This window comes from Notothenia rossii, assembly GCF_949606895.1.
Source record: "Notothenia rossii genome assembly, chromosome: 2".
Taxonomy (NCBI): Eukaryota; Metazoa; Chordata; class Actinopteri; order Perciformes; family Nototheniidae; genus Notothenia; species Notothenia rossii.
In genome coordinates this window covers 4,224,809-4,244,080 of record NC_136904.1, presented here as the reverse complement: position 1 = coordinate 4,244,080, position 19,272 = coordinate 4,224,809, and the positions used below count along the sequence as shown (strand labels likewise).

Here is a 19,272-nt window from a genome sequence, read left to right as displayed (position 1 = left end):
AGCACTATTTAGACTCCCCGGGCCAGCATAACGTACTTTCCACTTGCCCGCTTGGGCCACTAAAAATATTGTTTAAAAAACAATGTGGTATTGGTATTTTGACTAGCAATTTTGTTAAATTGTTTCGTTTATTAACGCTACAACATAGCGTTTAGTGAGGCGGTTGTCGTTGTTGGGTGAAAAGCAAACAGCTTTTTGCTGCGGAGCGCAGCGCGAGCAGGCTCCCGTAAGCGGAGCGCAGCGCGAGCAGGCTCCCGTGAGCGGGAGCGCAGCGCGAGCAGGCTCCCGTGAGCGGGAGCGCAGCGCGAGCAGGCTCCCGTGAGCGGGAGCGCAGCGCGAGCAGGCTCCCGTGAGCGGGAGCGCAGCGCGAGCAGGCTCCCGTGAGCGGGAGCGCAGCGCGAGCAGGCTCCCGTGAGCGGGAGCGCAGCGCGAGCAGGCTCCCGTGAGCGGGAGCGCAGCGCGAGCAGGCTCCCGTGAGCGGGAGCGCAGCGCGAGCAGGCTCCCGTGAGCGGGAGCGCAGCGCGAGCAGGCTCCCGTGAGCGGGAGCGCAGCGCGAGCAGGCTCCCGTGAGCGGGAGCGCGCTCCTTCACTACAGACTATCGCGCCACCTAACCATTCACCAAAATGTTTTTAATACCAGCGGTAACCGGCCAAGCGCCCGGCAAAAAACTATCTTCAAATAAAAGAAAGTCACTGGAGGAGTTAAAGGAGAGTGACAGGGAGCATGAGAAGAAGAGGGAGAGAAAGTTTCAGCCAGCTTGATCGATGGAGTTGGCTTCTAGTGGTGCAGTGACGCGTCCTAAAACCCTTTTTATAATCTATCGATTAGATTTATGATTCGAAAATTATAAAACTAGGGTAGACATGTGGAGATTATCCGGCTGAACAAAAGTGCATTTATCAAACAGTTTTGTTTTCCACAGACCCTATTTCCAGCTATTTTCCAAAACCCTGTGGAGAAATCCCATTGCTTTTTTGTCGAGGGAACCAGCGGCTTACTTCCTGGTTTTATGACGCGTCACTGGCTGCACCTCTCAATATGATGCCAATATAAATAAGGTCTTCTGTCGGCTCTGTACATCAATGCCGACCTATGCTGACAAGTAAGTGAAGAGTAGAACATATAAAGGTATTAGCTATAGGGAAATGTCCCAGCAGTTTAGGATAATGAATGATCTAATCTCATCTATAGCCATTACATTTCTAAATCCTAATGACAGGAAGGCAGAAAGTGCATAATACAAATAATAGTACTCATAATAATAGCAGACATTTTTTTAACAATGACCACAATATCATTATTTTAATAAACCAAATATCAACAATTGAGGAAAATTAGGAAAAACTGATTATTCAAATGTTGTAGTACAAGTAGTAATGTAGTTAGTGCATAAATTACTATTGCAACAAATGTGTTAATTTTCTTCATTATTAGTTGATTTTTTTGGACGAATGCTCCGGGCCATTGGTTACAATGGTGGGGCCAGTGATAATACAATTCCACCGGCCCGGAATTAAATCATGTTCACATGGATAGGATACTAAATACACTTGCACACATCTTGTGTGAATATCTTTCTGTTTTGGTGGTCATGCCACAACCGTGCACATGCATGCATGCGCGAGTCATGGTAAGATATCTGGATTAAGAGGTTGCTTTTTCTTTGCACAGCATGAAAGAAAGGCCAAATGAATGGGCTGTGATTTTAGTTTTTTTAAGCAGAGGTTGAGTTCAATCATTTTTACGGCCCTCGGAGGATGTTGTAAAAGTTGAAAGGATAAAGGTTCCCCACCCCTGCTGTAAATAATAATAAAAACCCTTGATTTATAACTTAACATCATCGCCAAGACAATGGTAGGGGAAACACTGCACTCTGCAAAGAAACGGCTGTCTCCTGTGCGCTCCACTTCCTCCTTGGCGCACGTTAACTTTCTTGTGCGAGCAAGATACTTTCTCTTTTTGAATTTTTTCATTGCCCTTTAGGGGCTTCGTACAATACAAAAACAAATATATATATTTTTTAAAGTAAAGTACTTTTGAGTCATCCGTCTCAAGCCTAAATCAAGTCTCAAGTCATGAATGTCAAGTCTCAAGTCATGAATACCCAGTCTAAGTCAAGTCTTTTATCAATGTTAGTCAAGCAAGTCTCAAGTATGCGACTCGAGTCCCCCTCTTGTATATACTGTGGTTAGAATGTTGCTGTATTACTGTATCAAATATAATAAACACAAACAGTTAGTAAAAGTAGTATTTTAGTAACTGTATAAGTATTAAGTGAGTTTTTATTGTGTTAACTGTATATGTATTCATGCTTTTTAGATTTACTTTCTCTCTTTCTCTGTCCGTCTGTTTTAGAAACCGAAAGGAAGAGAGAGACGTCACAGCTGTCAGCAATGTGAGAAATCTTTTACAACATCTGGAACTTTAAAGCGCCACCTGCATATTCACACTGGAGAAAAACCGTACAGTTGTGAAGAGTGTGGGAAAACATTCAAGACATCAGGTGCTCTCAAAAGACATCAACTTATTCACACTGGAGAAAAAACGTACAGCTGTGAAGAGTGTGGTAAAACGTTTGCTCATTTAAATAATCGCCAAGCTCATCACCGTATTCACACAGGAGAAAAACCATACTGGTGTGAAGAGTGTGGGAAAACATTCAAGACATCAGGTGCTCTCAAAAGACATCAACGTATTCACACTGGAGAAAAACCGTACAGCTGTGAAGAGTGTGGTAAAACGTTTGCTCATTTAAATAATCGCCAAGCTCATCACCGTATTCACACAGGAGAAAAACCATACTGGTGTGAAGAGTGTGGGAAAACATTCAAGACATCAGGTGCTCTCAAAAGACATCAACGTATTCACACTGGCGAAAAACCGTACAGCTGTGAAGAGTGTGGTAAAACGTTTGCTCATTTAAATAATCTCCAAGCTCATCACCGTATTCACACAGGAGAAAAACCATACTGGTGTGAAGAGTGTGGGAAAACATTCAAGACATCAGGTGAACTCAAATTGCATCAACGAATTCACACAGGAGAAAAACCGTACAGCTGTGAAAAGTGTGTGAAAACATTCAAGACTTCAAGTGAACTCAAATCGCATCAACGTATTCACACTGGAGAAAAACCGTACAGCTGTGAAGAGTGTGGTAAAACATTCAAGACATCAAGTGACCTCAAAAGACATAAACGTATTCACACTGGAGAAAAACCGTACAGCTGTGAAGAGTGTGGGAAAATGTTCACTAATTTAAATAATCTCCAAACTCATCACCGTATTCACACAGGAGAAAAACCATACTGGTGTGAAGAGTGTGGGAAAACGTTCAGGAAATCATGTGCTCTCAAAAGACATCAACGTATTCACACTGGAGAAAAACCGTACAGCTGTGAAGAGTGTGGGAAAATATTCACTAATTTAAATAATCTCCAAACTCATCAACGTATTCACACAGGAGAAAAACCATACTGGTGTGAAGAGTGTGGGAAAATGTTCAGGAAATCATGTGCTCTCAAAACGCATCAACGTATTCACACTGGAGAAAAACCGTACAGCTGTGAAGAGTGTGGGAAAACGTTCAGGAAATCATGTGCTCTCAAAACGCATCAACGTATTCACACTGGAGAAAAAATGTACAGCTGTAAAGAGTTTGGGAAAATGTTTTCTCAAAGTACTCATCTTAATGTCCATGAGTGAATCCACACTGCATAGTTTTGAACAACTATGAGAGCCAAGCTAGCTGTTTCCTCCTCCTGAGGCCTGTACTACGAAGCTGGATTTTCGCTTAGCCGGCTAACTTCAGGGAAAGTTCGGGCTTTCCGGTCCTACGGCGCTGGTTCTCTTTTTAGCAGGCTAGATCTCCATGGTAACTTATGCTGTGCGGCTAACCTGCCCCGGAGCAGGTTAGGTTGCAGGCTAAGAGCTCAACTCAGTGAAAGCACTGCCTGCTGACCAATCAGAGCTCAGTGTGCAGAGTTTAAAGCGATCAAGTCATATTACAGGAGAAAGGATATACAGAAAAGCTGCCGTTGCAGGAAAGACGGCCGGCAAAAATCACCGACTGTGAACGTGAACATTAATAGAATATCACCTCCCATCTTCAGAGCAATCTGACTATTATAACATTAGCGTTAAGAAAGCTTACTTAAATATCTGCCACAACATAAGTAACTCGATCAAAGTAACATTAAGTACAGTCCGCGGCATATCACATCATAATGTATCATATATTTCCTTATCTGAGTCAGCTGAGCCGTATCTGGCCGTGCAACACTCACGTACCGTATGCAGAAGCATTATTTTAAGCAACACATTAGGTTGACGAAACACTCGAGACAAATGTAATTAAAGTCAGATCCACTCGTGTCTTAGACGGGGCAGTGAGATCATAAACCTGTAAATGTACGCATTCAAACACTTTTTCTTTTACCAGCTGTATTCACCTTGCAGGTGCAGCTATGTGGCTTTTATCCTGGATAAAGTGTTTAAGTCATGGATGTTTAAAGTTTAACTTCTTCATATTTGTCTAATATTATAGTTAACTTTCCATTCAGGAAGTATGACGCCGTGCTGTCAGTGCGCTTCTCCCTGTTTGTGATTGGTCGAATGCTCTAAATACCACCCCTTTCATGTGAACGCGCACCTAACTAGATAGGGCACGGCGGGCTTGAGCGATCCACTTGATATCCAGCGTCGTAGTACCATTTAGCGACAGCGCGTATGTTTTGGATTAGGCCAACCGGCTAACTCAAACATATCCAGCTTCGTAGTACAGGCCTCTGATGTCCTGAGAGCTGTATTGTTATATTTTAAGAGTCTTTCTGAATTACAGTTTTCTATGTTCTGACCAGCGTTCACACAAGGCCACAGAGATGCTGGTTCTCCCGATTTAATTCATGTTTGTAACGGTTCCTGATCTATAAATAATTGTTTCACTATGCTGTTTTTCAACTAATTTTCTAATAGCCTTGTTTTTCCTTTTTATAAAATATTATATGTCCAGGGTTTAATTGCTAGCCTCGTTAAGCTGCATTGAAGGAATTTACGTTCACTGTTCATTAATCTGCAGAGTAGTTTCTTGAATAATCTGTATTGTTAATAAGACGTTGTGACTTTAAACTTTGATTGGGATGTTTTGATAGTTAAGCGGTCTGTTCTGGTCTAAAAAAAGAACCTATGATAAATGTATCTAGAAAATATTTATGATTTCAGTTTTATTCTTTTCTTTTTTGTTTAAATTATCAGACTACCAAAAATAAAAAAGGCCTTAAAAAGATGCACATCCCCTACATTTTTGTGTTTTTCAGCACATTATGAACATGCCATTCCCTTGTTTTAATTAATAAAGACAGGAGGGAACTGTTTAAATAAATGTTCAGGAGAAAACAACGGTGTTTTATATACTGTACATATATATATGTATATATTTCTACTTTTAATCAAGTACAAGATTTGACTACTTTTACTAAAGTACAAGACTTAGACTTGAGTACTTGAAGTAGAGGCTCTGAAGGATCCTGCAAACCTTTTTTACACACATTGGTGCACATTGTAGCATAAACCACAAATATCAACAAAAGAGGCAAGGTCAAAACGAGGTTCATTTTTAATTTACATTAGAGAATACAACTCATACGGAAGGCAAACGGGAAGACTTATTCAACTAGAACATCCTCCTCCGAGCAGACAGACGCTGACGATACTACGGCTCTATCTCTTCCTTTATCTGAAAAAAATGGATGGATAAAAGACAACAACAAAAACGATCTTCGCAACTCAGTGATGAGTCTTCAAACAAGTCACGCTCAATAAGGCGGGGCCTTGCATATGACGCACACTTGCTAGCCTGTTCCATTCTTCATTCTCTGAATGCGATGAAGGATTCTTGCCTAGCCTCTGAAGGACGTCACTCGGAATGACATGTCCTACCAAGGAAGCGTCCTCAACTTTGAGAAATGGCTCTAGTCTCCCAGCTGCGTGTGTCACTCTTTAGTGTCCCCTGGTCTCTCAGCTGTGTGCGTCATTTTTGTTAGTGTTCCATGGTTTCCCAGCTGTGTGAGTCACTCTTTAGTGTCCCCTGGGTTGCGTTAGAATAATCCAAAAATCAGCTCCTGAGTTCTAACCCTATCTCCTATTCCTTGACCTCTGAGTGAAACGTCACGGGGTTAAGGGATAGTGGATAGGAGAATTCAAAAGGACTTAGGAGAAGAGACTACGGTACTTTAGAGAATCCGAATGCACTTTCACTATCTGACGTGTTTATGATGCGCCAGCGGACGTCATTGTGTGCGTCTGCTGCTGTGGTGAAACCGGTGAAACTATGGAAACTACAGTGTTCTATAGCGGACTACAACATGGATGTTTAATAAGAACGAGGGACTCATCTAGAGACTCTGCACCGTGCTCTGATGCTTTTGTTTTATGCTTTATGAACGTGGACAACAGAGAAACATATTCTTCATGACCAAAGTTGTAATTTAAATAAAAAAGGAAAGTGAAATGTATGCTCGTCACCCTCTCCCTCCGGTCTACATTAATACAAATGATCCCAATACGTATGATTGTATGAAAAGATCTTAAAATCAATACAAATGTATTTATTATAAACGTTAGTCCTTAACACCTATCACTGTGTATATCACCATTCAAACATCTTTTAAAAGTTGAACAAACTCCACACAGCTCAGTGAAATGTTGACTTTATTTAATCATTTCAGTAAAAACTAACGTTCATATTTCTCTTTTTGATTATAATACTGATGAACGTTCCAAACAAAGCACTTTGGCAACTTACCACATACGTTTTAAAATGCTTAATAAGCACCGTAACTTTCATGATATTTCTCGGTCATAATCGTTTGTTTCCGTGAACGGCCGACTGTTGTGTGATGCAAATGCTGCGGCTGCAAGGCATTGTGGGGCAGCATTTTCTCCTCTCCTTTCGGTTAGGGAGGTCCAGTGGTTTCTAAGCTAAAGGAGGTTATAAAGGAAGTTTGAAACCTCCTTTCCTTTTATTTGGAGAATTGGAACGGCACTTAACATGGCTGCTACTGAGGGACTTCCGGGTCATTTCACTTGGTTAGGAAGGTTCCTAAGCTAAATGGACTATTGGAACGCAACCCTGGTCTCCCAGCTGTGTGCGTCTTTCTTTGGTCTTAAAATGTTCACGAAACACCAGAGGCTACAGAGAGAGGTTGTAGATTTGGTGTGTTTTTAAGGAGTAACACGTAGTAAGTATGTGCAAACAGCCTACTACGTGATGCTTTTTGTAAACGTGTAAACTCCCAGAAGTCACACTTTGATCGTAGCTGGGTAACGCTTGGGGTGTAATGTAGGTCATGTTTTATTGAACGGCTTATTAGCCCATTAAATGTCCACACCAACGAAAATAACCCAATCAGTCAAAGCAGTTTTGCGTTTTTGAGTGGTAACAGAATGGTCAAAGGTTTCATCTTGAAGGCATCCATTTGGAGTCCATCAACAACAGCAAGTGTAATTGAAAATAGTAAGTGTTCCCTAAAGAGGCACATACTCTAATCAATACACTCTGTTGTCACAATACAGCTAGTGTGTGTGTGTGTGTGTGTGTGTGTGTGTGTGTGTGTGTGTGTGTGTGTGTGTGTGTGTGTGTGTGTGTGTGGTTTCCATTAGATTGATATACAAAAATACCAGGGCAATAGAGAGAAATTTGAGACAGTTGTAATCACTTTATTGTCAAGTGTTATGCAGGCAAAGCATATTGTTTCTGCTCAAGGTTGTCCTTTTTTTCCTTTTTATAGACATAACGCGTTTGTACAAACCAGTTTGAAAAATATCAATAAACTGGGGCCTTTGAGGCTAACCTGGCACAAAACCCATTATCAAATGTCATGGAGAATGTACGCACTAAACTAACACAGAGCAACACCACCAGGAAACATTTCATAATATCAACATCGCTAAATAGCCTGACCCACCCACAGCCGTCCTCTCTGTCTCATCTTAGCTCTCTTTGCTTTGGTGCCCTCTCCATGTCCTAACGCTGACACTCCTTCTGCACCACAGCTTGTGTTAAGGCAATCGTGGTACATCGGTCAGGGTCAGAGGGTTTGTCACCAGAGCACAGAAAGCAAAAAGCCACATCAGTGCTGCTCTCCAACAAACATGTACCATCTGATGGTCGCTTATCCAAATGACTGTGATGGCAAAGCAGAGTAACACTCTTTGTTCGGACGACAGCTCTGCTTTCAGATGTTCTCACTAATCTTAGAGTGAACTGGCTCATTTTATGAACAGAGAAAACAATGTAAGCATGGTTTCACTAGGATGGTCATTCAAGTATTGCTTTCACTACACAAGCTAGATTCTTTTTAATCTATAGAGCTTTTTCTCCTCATGGCCGCGGCGCCTCAACAGGAATGAATTTTCTATAAACATTTTTAAATGTGTGCTTTTTTTAAAATTTGTATTCTACAAGAACAGTTTATCCGTTGACTGGTCTCAAAGGAATCAACACCTGAACGTGATCAGAGGACTAAACCTGAACCATGAAAAATAAACTCAAATTAGGCTGGGTGATAGCGTGGGAACTCAAATGCACTCACACACACACACCCACACACACACCCACCCACACACACACACACACACACACACACACACACACACACACACACACACTACTATTACTAAAAGCTGCAGAAACCTCAAGTCGCTGAATGTTTTCTAAATGCTGCATGTGTTGTCAAGTTGCTAAATATATTTCTTCATGTACACAGGAGCATTTGTGTTTTTATATCTGCATCGTTTCTGAAGCTGCAGCGTGTTTGCACCTGTCGTACAATTGTCTTAAATTATCGTTTTTTAAAGTAAAAAAATATATAAAATGTCTGCCACTTAACATGCATTGCAAACTTCAATCATATCTCACATCCTTACAAAAATGTATTAAACATAGCACAGATGTTTTTATTTAAATTATAGAATTGGTCATTGATTGAACAGTGCATATAAAACAATTCGGAAAACTGATTTAATTTCTGTGTAAAATTCGGTGTAGATGACAGTACTGCATCATATCATGTTTTTTTTAATAGTAAATATGAGTATTTAATAACTGTAGTGGAGTAAAATGTACAAGCTCCCCCTGCACTGTAGTTCAGAAGAATTGGAAAGTATCGTAAAATGCAAATACTCAAAGTAAAAATATGTTTAAAAAATATAGTGTGGTACTTGAGTAAATGTACTTGGTTACTTTCCAGGTGTGTGTCTGAAAGATAGTAAAGTGTCAGTGCCTGGAAATCTGCTCCCCGCCCTCCCCCTCTCTCCTCCCAGTGTCCTCTCCTCCAAACGCTGCCCATCAGTCGTTGTCTCCCGCTTCTCACACACATTTCTCCGCCGGTTCTTCACCGGGAGTTTTTTCATCCATTTAACAACCACTGACTTCTGAGAGGATTTTATTCATTTTGGAGCTTTTCTGTTTTTACCGCCGGGGAGGAGCAGCTCTGATCCGGCTACTCCACTCACGGAGACCCCGGTGATCCTGGAGCTTCTCCCCGGTGAAGAGCGTCTTTCTCCGGCTAAGTAACCCAGCAGCAAAGGTAAGACATCCGCTGCTTTAAACAAATTACATTCATGCTTTTCAATCCCAGCCCCATGTGTCGGGCAGCAACTTCATATTGATATAAACCTGAATATCAGCAGGAGAGGACTCTTTAAAGTAGGCTACAAGATCTGAGTACTTCTACTTTTACTCAACTTCAAGATCTCAGTACTTCTACTTTTACCCAGATACGAGATCTGAATACTTCTGCATAGCTCCAAAACTCTAAACACATTTTCAGCTCTGCACCCACATTTCACTTCAACATGGCCCTTTCTGCAAACACTGCACATGGTTCTGTAAGTAAAACACGGGATCTGAGGTAAAACACTGCCATTACTGTAAAACTGCAGCAACATTAACCGTTAAAGTTAACACTTTTGCAAACTCTGTAGATAGTTTTAAAATCAGAATCCAGTTCATTGTAGTACAGTAGACCTATGTTTAATTCGCTCAAGTGGTGCAAACATTCACACAGTAATAAGAAGAATATATATATTATTAAGAAATATAACAGAATACAACATGTTGACAAGAAATAATTAAGCAAAAAAATGAACAATTATGTAGAATCTTTCTGTGTTGTAAAGTGGAAGACCTGTGTAGTTTTACAAAGTAGAGGTATCGTGCAGAAATATGCCAAATAGGCAAAAGGGTCCCATTGCTCATTGTCTAAGAAAAGGAAATGTGCTTGTGATGAGAGCAGAAGTGTTTCTCGATGCAGGACACAGCCCCCATACCCAATAATTCATGCTTACTCCGCCGGAGTACCAGCTTTGATAACACTTTAATGATCAATCGTTATAACCACAACATATATAATAAAAAGAAAATTTGTGATCACAAACAAAAACATTTTTCCCAACTTTTAAAAGCCGCCATACCAGTCCCATATATATATTTATTTAATTTATATATATATATATATATATATATACATATATATATATATATATATATAGTAATAGTAATGTAGTACTAGACAGTGTAATATATATATATATATATATATATATATATAGTAATTATTATTGTAATGATTATTTATTTTAATACCGTTTTTCACCACAGGGGGGCAGTGCATTTATATTTAAAATACAATCTAAAATCCCATGATGCATTGCGGTGCTCCGTTTCTAGCTTCCGGTCCTCAGAAGTTGTTGCTAACAGACGCTGATGCTGATTTTATACTGAATGTAATGTGTTAAGAGAATTTTAAAACACATACAAATACTTAGTTTATCCTTGTAGGGCGATTTATCCGTGCTTTTATCAGTTAAACCGTGTTTTTGTTGCCTCCCGTTCTTTGTTCGTAGCTTTATATACCACGTGGCTGATCGGTAAACATAAGTAAAGGCATTAAAGGGAGATTAGTGTGTTTAACGGCAGTGTTTTATCAAGGAGAAGAAAGACTGAAGGAGAGAGAGTGTAGGATTAAGTTGAATTATTTGAAGTATTAAAGTAACGTGTTATGGCAGGAAAGTTAAATCTGATATATTCATTTTAATGTCACCTTATATATATTCATGTGTGTTACATTTGAAGGGACAAAGTATATTTTCCCTCCCCAATATATTGAGGTGAAGTCTTTGTGTTTAGAGAAGGATGGGAGCAGGGGACATCCTAATTTGGGGATAGCTCCAAGACTGGAATGTTTCCCTCGTAAAAGAAGGGGGTGCGTTACACATGCTTGGGGCAAATATGTGTGTTTTCATTGCAGTAAATATATGTGCTACATGATTACTGTTCAACTATACCTCTGTTCTTATTCTTTCATGTGTGGGTACTAAATGGCTACAAACATTGTGGAGAAATTAGCTTAAACATGTTTTATTACTCTATGAAATGGAAGCAGCTTTTGTGATAGGGACGAGAGAGCATTTTCAGCATGTCAATTATCAGGGAAATCTACTTGTTTTCAATAGATGTGTGTGGTTAGTTACTTTGTTTGAATAATAACAGTATGTGTAAAGGAAGCTGGAAATATACAATGTGAAACCTTTATAATTGAAGTAAAGATGTGAACGATAGCTCAAACAAATGGAAAGGCGGTAGGACAAATGAGTGTGTTCTCTATATGAGGCCTGTGTGAAGTTTGACTATTTGAAAAGCATCTCTAATACTGCTTAAGAGCATAGGTAATGTGTTCCTCGTTATTAGTGATATGAAAGTAATTAACATGTATTACGTATATTTAGCCAACTATAACAACTATATCTTAAAACATATTTTTAACTTGTGTGTGGTAGCCTGAGGGGGGAAGATGGACTCAGGGACAAAGGGCCATAAAGGGGATGTGTGTGTGCTGGCTGCAAGATGTGAAATAAGATAAGGAAACTTGTTGTTGAGAGCAAGTTCGTTCCAGACACCAAAAGGTGTCTGGTCTTCGTCAAACTGAAAGAGACTTTTTGTTTCCGGGTTTCTTCTGCTGTGTCGCACTGATTGGGTGCGACAGGCCATGTGTTGGTCTCTGCCAATAAGATGACCTCGGGGGGAAAGCACGCACACACCTCCTCCTGTGTTTTTAGTATGAAAGCCTGTGTTTTCCAGGGGTTCGACCTCTTTTTTCTTCAGGCTGACCAGGAGAGTAGGACAGGAGAAAGAGCAGGAAGTACTTCCTTTGTGTTTGTATTTGTATTTGTATTGTTACTTTTTATCATTAAAACAAGATTATTGTTTAACTTGCATTCTGGTGTTTCTTAATCCCTTCCTTTTTACGAATTTACCCAGCTTATCAAACGACACGCGGAGACGAGGTTGGTTTTAAACATCCTCCAAATCTCCAACAAGAGAGGTAACATCCTTCTCGGTGTGTGTGTGTGTGTGTGTGTGTGTGTGTGTGTGTGTGTGTGTGTGTGTGTGTGTGTGTGTGTGTGTGTGTGTGTGTGTGTGTGTGTGTGTGTGTGTGTGTGTGTGTGTGTGTGTGTGTGTGTGTGTGTGTGTGTGTGTGTGTGTGTGTGTGTGTGTGTGTGTGTGTGTGTGTGTGTGTGTGTCATTATTCCAAATCTGTAAAGTAACTAAATTAATACCAATAACATTTAGTAATTAAAATTGTAGTGGAGTAAAAGTACAAAGTAGCATTACATGGAAATACTGAAGTAAAATACAAGTACCTCTAAATAGTACTTAAGTACAGTTTTTAAGTAATTGTACTTAGTTACTTCTCGCCTCTGCTATTAACCTAAGAAGTAGCTGTAGATTTGTTTTGTTGTGTCAGTTGGTTGTGTTGAGTTGTCTTGTTTTGTGTCAGCTGTAGTTGTGTTGATTATTTCAGAGACACAGCCGGAGAAGGATCACTGAGAGCAGCATGGAGGAGAACAAAAAGACCCCTGGAGCTCAGGTCGGTGTGCACTTGATCACAATATATTCTTAACACTGTTATCCCCAAATGAAAGATCAGAATCTGTTAAAATACAATATTAATGCACAATATGTTTAGATAAGGGTTTGAACGATGCGGTATTTACTGTAGTTAGAACATTGTTGTATACCAGAGGTGCATGTGCAAGTCTCAAGTCTACCTTTTTTTTTGTAAATATCGTTTTTTTTACAAAAGCAATTTATACAGAGCATGTACTTTTGGTTCAAATTCAGGTAACGATGTATAGACAAATATGCTTTATGCAAATGTTTGTTTATTATCATTGGAACAATGACAAATATTCTCTTGAATATTTTCAACACAACAACCTCTGAACAATAATTATCTCTCACTGTAAGAAGTACATAGCATCTTTGACCCATTGAGAAAAGGATGGAGGGAAATGTTGCTTCCATTTGAAAATAATCAAATGTCTCGCAAGGAGCGTAGAAAAGGCTATAACCACATGGGCACTGTTTGGTAGGGATGCACAGGTTACCTTTGGTGTTATGGCACACACCGGGTCAGGCTCAAAATGAGTTTTAAACATTTCACTAAACGATTTAAAAATACATCTCCAGAAAGAGGCTGGGACATATCCTAAACATGTGCATTAGGTCTGCTGGCTGGCTACTGCATCGGGGACATGACGGTTCAACCTCTGGATACACTTTAGCCAATCTAGCGTTATTTAAATTAGCTCTTGGTACCACTTTCAGTTGTATGAGGCTGTGTTTAGAAGAGGAAGACGTGTGTACCCGGTCCAGGGCTGATTCCCATTGGTCAACTTTCAAAGTTATTTCCAGATCAGATTCCCAAGCAGCTTTTAAATGTCCAATAGGTTGTGGATGGACATTACCAATGAAATCATAAATCTGTGAAATCAGTTCTTTACGGTCTGACTTCAGTTCGAGGATATGTTTGGTTTCATAATGGCATTAAATCAATTAATAATCATTACATAGAGGACACATTAGCATATTTCTCTCAATTATCTGAACTAAATAGCCTACATAAGAATCACTTATTTCGTTACTTACATATTAGGAGCTTTGTATGCAAGACATTCAGACATTTTCCAAATAAGCCCATAAAGTCACACATTGACCATACAGGATGGGGTTTTGACTTAATTGGGGAGAGAACAGAAGCACCCTCAACCCTCACCTATCAACTTCTGAATGTTGCATGTCCAATAGTAGAAAATGAAATTAGGTAGAGGTAATTTTAACCTGAGACTTTCCCAAATTGATATAGGATATAGGGAAGCGATGAAGCAGGCTCGGATACATATAAAACAGGTCATCCATGTAAAGGGGCACCTTGAACTTTTGTCCTGCCCGATTAATGCCTTTTTAAATGTTTACATAAAGAAAGTGTTGTTGCCAAAGGCTCAATTGCTAGCGCAAAAAGGAGTGTGGAAAGCGGCATCCCTGTCTTGTACCTCTTCCAAGGGCGAAGTACTTAGACTGAGTTTTATTAGAGATTATAGCAGGGAGGGGAGAGGAGTAGAAAAGTCTAATCCAAGCAATTAATTTTTTTTTAAAGCCACATGTTTGGAGGGCAAGAAATAGGTATCTCCCCTTGACCCGATCAAAGGCCTTTTCGGCATCAAGTGATATTACTACCTCTGGGTCTGGTGACCGGGCCGAGTGGACAATATTAAATATTTTTCTCAGATTTGAACAGTGGCGATTCTAGAGTCTGTGGGGGCCCTAGGCAAACATTCACTGGGGGCACCTCAAACAAGCTTCTCATCACCACGCACAGCCGACAGCAGCCTCCCCCCGGAGCGGAGCAAGGCAACAAAACTTATGATAAGAAGCAGCATTTTACGGCGCGCTATGCATGGGGCCGCCTTGAGGGAGCCTCTCGACATGTCGTTGCAGTAGGGGGTTTCATGTTGGACCTTCGTAATCTACCTTCTTTTGGGGGCCACCTTCTGGTCCGGGGCCCCAAGCAGTTGCCTGCTTTGTCTGTCGGCAAGCGGCGCCCCTGGATTTGAATACGAATGTCGGCCCTGGATAAATCCTTTCTGATCAGAAGATATAACATCTGGAATCACGTCTTCCAGACGTCTGGCCGAAGCCTTAGACGGCACTTTCAAATCTACATTCAGTAGGGAAATAGGACGATATGAGGAGCACAACAATGGGTCCCTGTCTTTTTTCACAAGGAGGGAGATAGAGGCTTGTCGTAAAGTTATAGGAAAGGAGCCTGAAGAGAGTGCTTATTTAAACATTGTCTGAAGAATTGGTGCTAGTTGAGGGGAAAACTTGTTATAAAATTCAGTTGTGAATCCGTCTGGGCCGGACGATTTTTTGTTTTGCATTGATTTAATGGCCATAATTATTTTGGAAGTTGAAATATCTGCTCTCAATTACATTTTTTGTTCCTCTGACACAGTAGGCAGAGTAACATTTTGAAAGAAGACCCCAGGGTCCTCATTACCAGTGGCGTTTTTATATGTGCAAAAGTGGTGGGGCACAAAAAACTTAGATGTCTATGTATAAGCTTGTGCAGTGAGGTTCATGGCTGGTGAGGCACTGGCGCTGACTCTTCAGGTTTACAAATATCGTATTTTGACCTAAATCAAAATACAATATTATCTTCAAAAGCTTTTTATGTCTGATGCTTCGATTAATTTTAAACAGACAGTTCAACAAAAGGATACCCAAAAAATATAATTTTATCATTTAAATATTGAATTGTTCTCTCTTAGTAATATCCCATTTTCAATAAAATTGCGGTCTTACCTTGACTTGAAGATGAAGTCCATTTGCCTATCCTTCTGGACAAAAATCTCTATTACTTTTTTGGAAAAGTCCTCCTTATCTTCTTTTAATTTCAAAAAGTCTAATCATAAATCTAATCGATCGATTTATGATTAGAAAATTATAAAAGTAGGGTAGACATGTGGATATTATCCGGCTGAACAAAACGTGCATTTATCAACAGGTACGTTTCCCACAGATCTTATTTTGAGCTATTTTCTAAAATCCTATGGAGAAATGTCGTTGCTTTTTGGTCGAGGGAAGCCTTGCACAGCTTACTTCCGGGTTTTAGGACGCGTCACTGCACCTCTCTCGTCTACTCTTCATACACCACACTTTTCGCGGCACACGTACTTACAGCCAATCAGCTCTGAATTATGTGAGATGAGGTATGGTGGGGAAGGCAGCTCAGTGCCCCTATGGTCAAAATTTTTTGCCACACACATTAATTAGGAAAATACTCTGAGCATGCGCAGTGTAGTTTTTACAGTCACCATTGACTTAGACAGTGAGAGGGAGGGGCATGATCGGGTTTTGTCCCACATGGCTCTAAACAGCTCAATAGGCACACACTGTAGACACTAATTAGAAGAACACAGACTAAAACAGCAATGTACAGACAAATCAGATGATTAAACATGATCTTAAAATATATTTTATATCTTTTTTAATTTATTTTTTGCATTTTTTTGTAATCATTATTTGTAATACTTTCTGCTGACACTAGGTGGGGCTGTGCCCCTAATGACCAGTTGCCACTGCTCATTACATTCTGAGGCATAAGGGTTGGAATAGAAATGCAGAAAAACTTCATTTATTTCCTCATGATCTATCAGTGTCTCTCCTGTATGTGACCGAATCTGAGTAATTGACCGAGCGGCAGCTGTTTGACGAGCCTGCAGGGCCAGGAGCTTGTTCGCTTTGTCTCCAAATTCATAGACATTATGTCTGGATTTCAAAATAATACGCGTTGCCTCATTTGTTATAAGGTTGTATTCAGTTTGCAACCTTAAATTGTCCTTATAAAAGTCTGGGGTTGAAGATAGAACATATTTCAAGAACCGCAATTTGATGGGATATCTCTTGTAGCTTCGAATATTTTTCTCTATTGATTCTAGAAGAGTAAGCTATAATATGCCCTCTGAGATCAACTTTAAGGGTCTCCCACAGTGTGGCATTAGAGATTTCAGGGGAGGTGTTTGTTTCTAGAAAAAAATAGATTTGGTCCGAAATGAATTCGACCAAGCGATCATCTGATATTAGAAGAGGATTGAGTCTCCAAACTCTGTTCGGAAGGGGGCGGTTTGGAAGATCAAGTTAGAGTACCATGACACTATGATCAGATATAACTATGCTATTATATGACCAAGTCTTAGTCCTGGGTAATAGTCTATTATCAAGCAAAAAACATCCAACTCACAGGTTTATCATTGCTTTGAGAAAAAAGATTATTAATTTACCCCTTTTAGAAGTGAAGTTATGGTAATTTGTTCAGAGAATGTCATTTTCGAGCCTGAGACCTCTGAAAAGGTTTAATAAAATATAAATGTTGAAAACATTTTTTTTTTTTTTAAGACAAAAACATACGGACAAGGACATGGCTCAAACACGTCACAAATAGGACAGGACAATAACATGAAGGGTGGGGGGTAGGGAATTGCAGTTACATTTTCATTTCACATACCCCACTCAACTGGGGTAAGGGTGATGCCTAAGTCCTGCTCCCATCTTGTCTGTGTCTGCAGATTAGTATTGGCAGTGGAGGTGAGGAGAAGTTTATATATACCTGAAATAATTTCTTTCTTGTTTGCAAGTCTTTTTAGGTTCATATCAAGGTGTTCATGACAACCTATCTTTATACCTTTTGATGTTAAGTTTTTAATATTTGATTGTAATTGCATATAGGAGAAGAAGAGGGACTTCTTCAGATTCAAATGTTCCATCAACACTGTGAACGGAACCGTTTTTTTTTTACTATTTTCCCGATGTGTTGTATTTCATGTGCTTGCATATGTATATTTTTCAATGGTTTACCGCCCGCTGTGAATAGTGGGTTTAAAATAAAAAATTTAAATCTGTATCGGCTCAGTTGTAGCCCCGTTTTTAGAGATTTGGGTATGGAGGAAGAGAGAGGATTGTGTTTTCTGACACTTGGTGAGTTCCCTGACACACCGGGAACACATATTCATGTATAAAAGACGTACAAAGGTGCATTTTGCATGATAGGTCCCCTTTAAGATTAAACAAACTTCTTTCATTTGGGAACACCCACATACTGTATACCTATTGAGTTGGCCAGATGTGTGTAAATTAGTGTTCATGGCAATTATTTTAAAAAATGCCGTTGTCGGACAGACACACCGACCACACACACACAGAGCGGAGCAAAGCACAAACACACACACATCATGCGCATTGGTGACCGGACATCTCCTTCATAAAACGAGTAATTGGGGGAGTAATCGGACAGTTCGATGTGTGTAGAGGTGTGTGTGTGCTTAAAACGTAGCAGCCTGTGGTCACTCTTTAGCTGTTCTAATTAAGGTAACACAGTGAAGTAAACAGTAAAAAGCACAGCTCTTTGCAGCTGGTGCTGCTCTTCTCAGATTTTGCTGAGTTACACGTTACTACCCCCTGGTGCTGCAGAGATTTCATGAAGTGAAGAAAGTTTTCCTTCTATAAAACAGCTGTGGGCAGCAGATACTGTGAGAGTCACGGACATGAATTCATAGATCAAGGCAGACTGGTTTACAGACTCTCCTGTTTTGCCAATCTGGTGCTTAAACAAATAGCTCTACACCCCTGGCCGAAATGTCCCTAAAATGAAGTCTGAGTTTGAAATATATCTCAAATAATGTTTGCACTGCCATTTCCCCACATAAACATAACAGTCTGCAACGAAATGGTTGTCTCCAATGCGCTCCACTTCCTACTTGGTGCACCTGTAACTTTCTCGTGCGAACTAACCCTTTTTTTTTCCATTGTCCTTTAGGGGCTTCATACAATACAAATGCAAATATTTTATTTAAAAAAGTTAAGTCATTTCGAGTCATCTGTCTCAAGCCTAAGTCAAGTCTCAAGTCATGAATAGCAAGTCAAAGTCAAGTCGAGTCTTTCATCAATGTTACTCAAGCAAGTCTCAAGTCGAGTCAAGTCATGTGACTCGAGTCCCCCACCTCTGGTATATACTGTGGTTAGAATGTTGCTGTATTACTGTATCAAATATAATACAAATATAATACACACAAACAGTTAGTACAAGTACTATTTTGTAAACTGTATATTTATTAAGTGAGTTTTTATTGTTAACTGTATATGTATTTATGCTTTTTAGATTTACATTCTCTCTTTCTCTGTCCGTCTGTTTTAGAAACCGAAAGGAAGAGAGAGACGTCACAGCTGTCAGCAATGTGAGAAATCCTTTTCAACACCTGGAGATTTAAAGCGCCACCTGCGTATTCACACTAGAGAAAAAACGTACAGCTGTGAAGAGTGTGGGAAAACATTCTCTAGATCAGGTCATCTCAAAACACATCAACTTATTCACACA

The 19,272-nt window shown here is 39.9% G+C and overlaps 1 protein-coding gene across 2 annotated transcripts in view; it reads left to right on the top strand.

Annotated features, from left to right (window-relative positions):
• The window catches only part of LOC307028053 (uncharacterized protein), a 66,193-nt gene that overhangs the window by 6,363 nt on the left and 40,558 nt on the right, over nt 1-19,272 (top strand). Inside the window, exon 2 of one of the 2 annotated variants that reach the window (XM_079662785.1) lies at nt 12,864-12,927. In XM_079662785.1, coding sequence (XP_079518911.1) covers nt 12,895-12,927 — 33 coding nt within the window. In that variant the 5' untranslated portion in view covers nt 12,864-12,894. Of the gene's footprint in view, nt 1-2,356; nt 5,287-12,863; nt 12,928-19,272 lie in introns of those variants that run through there. The other variant, XM_079662781.1, reaches the window with a different exon arrangement.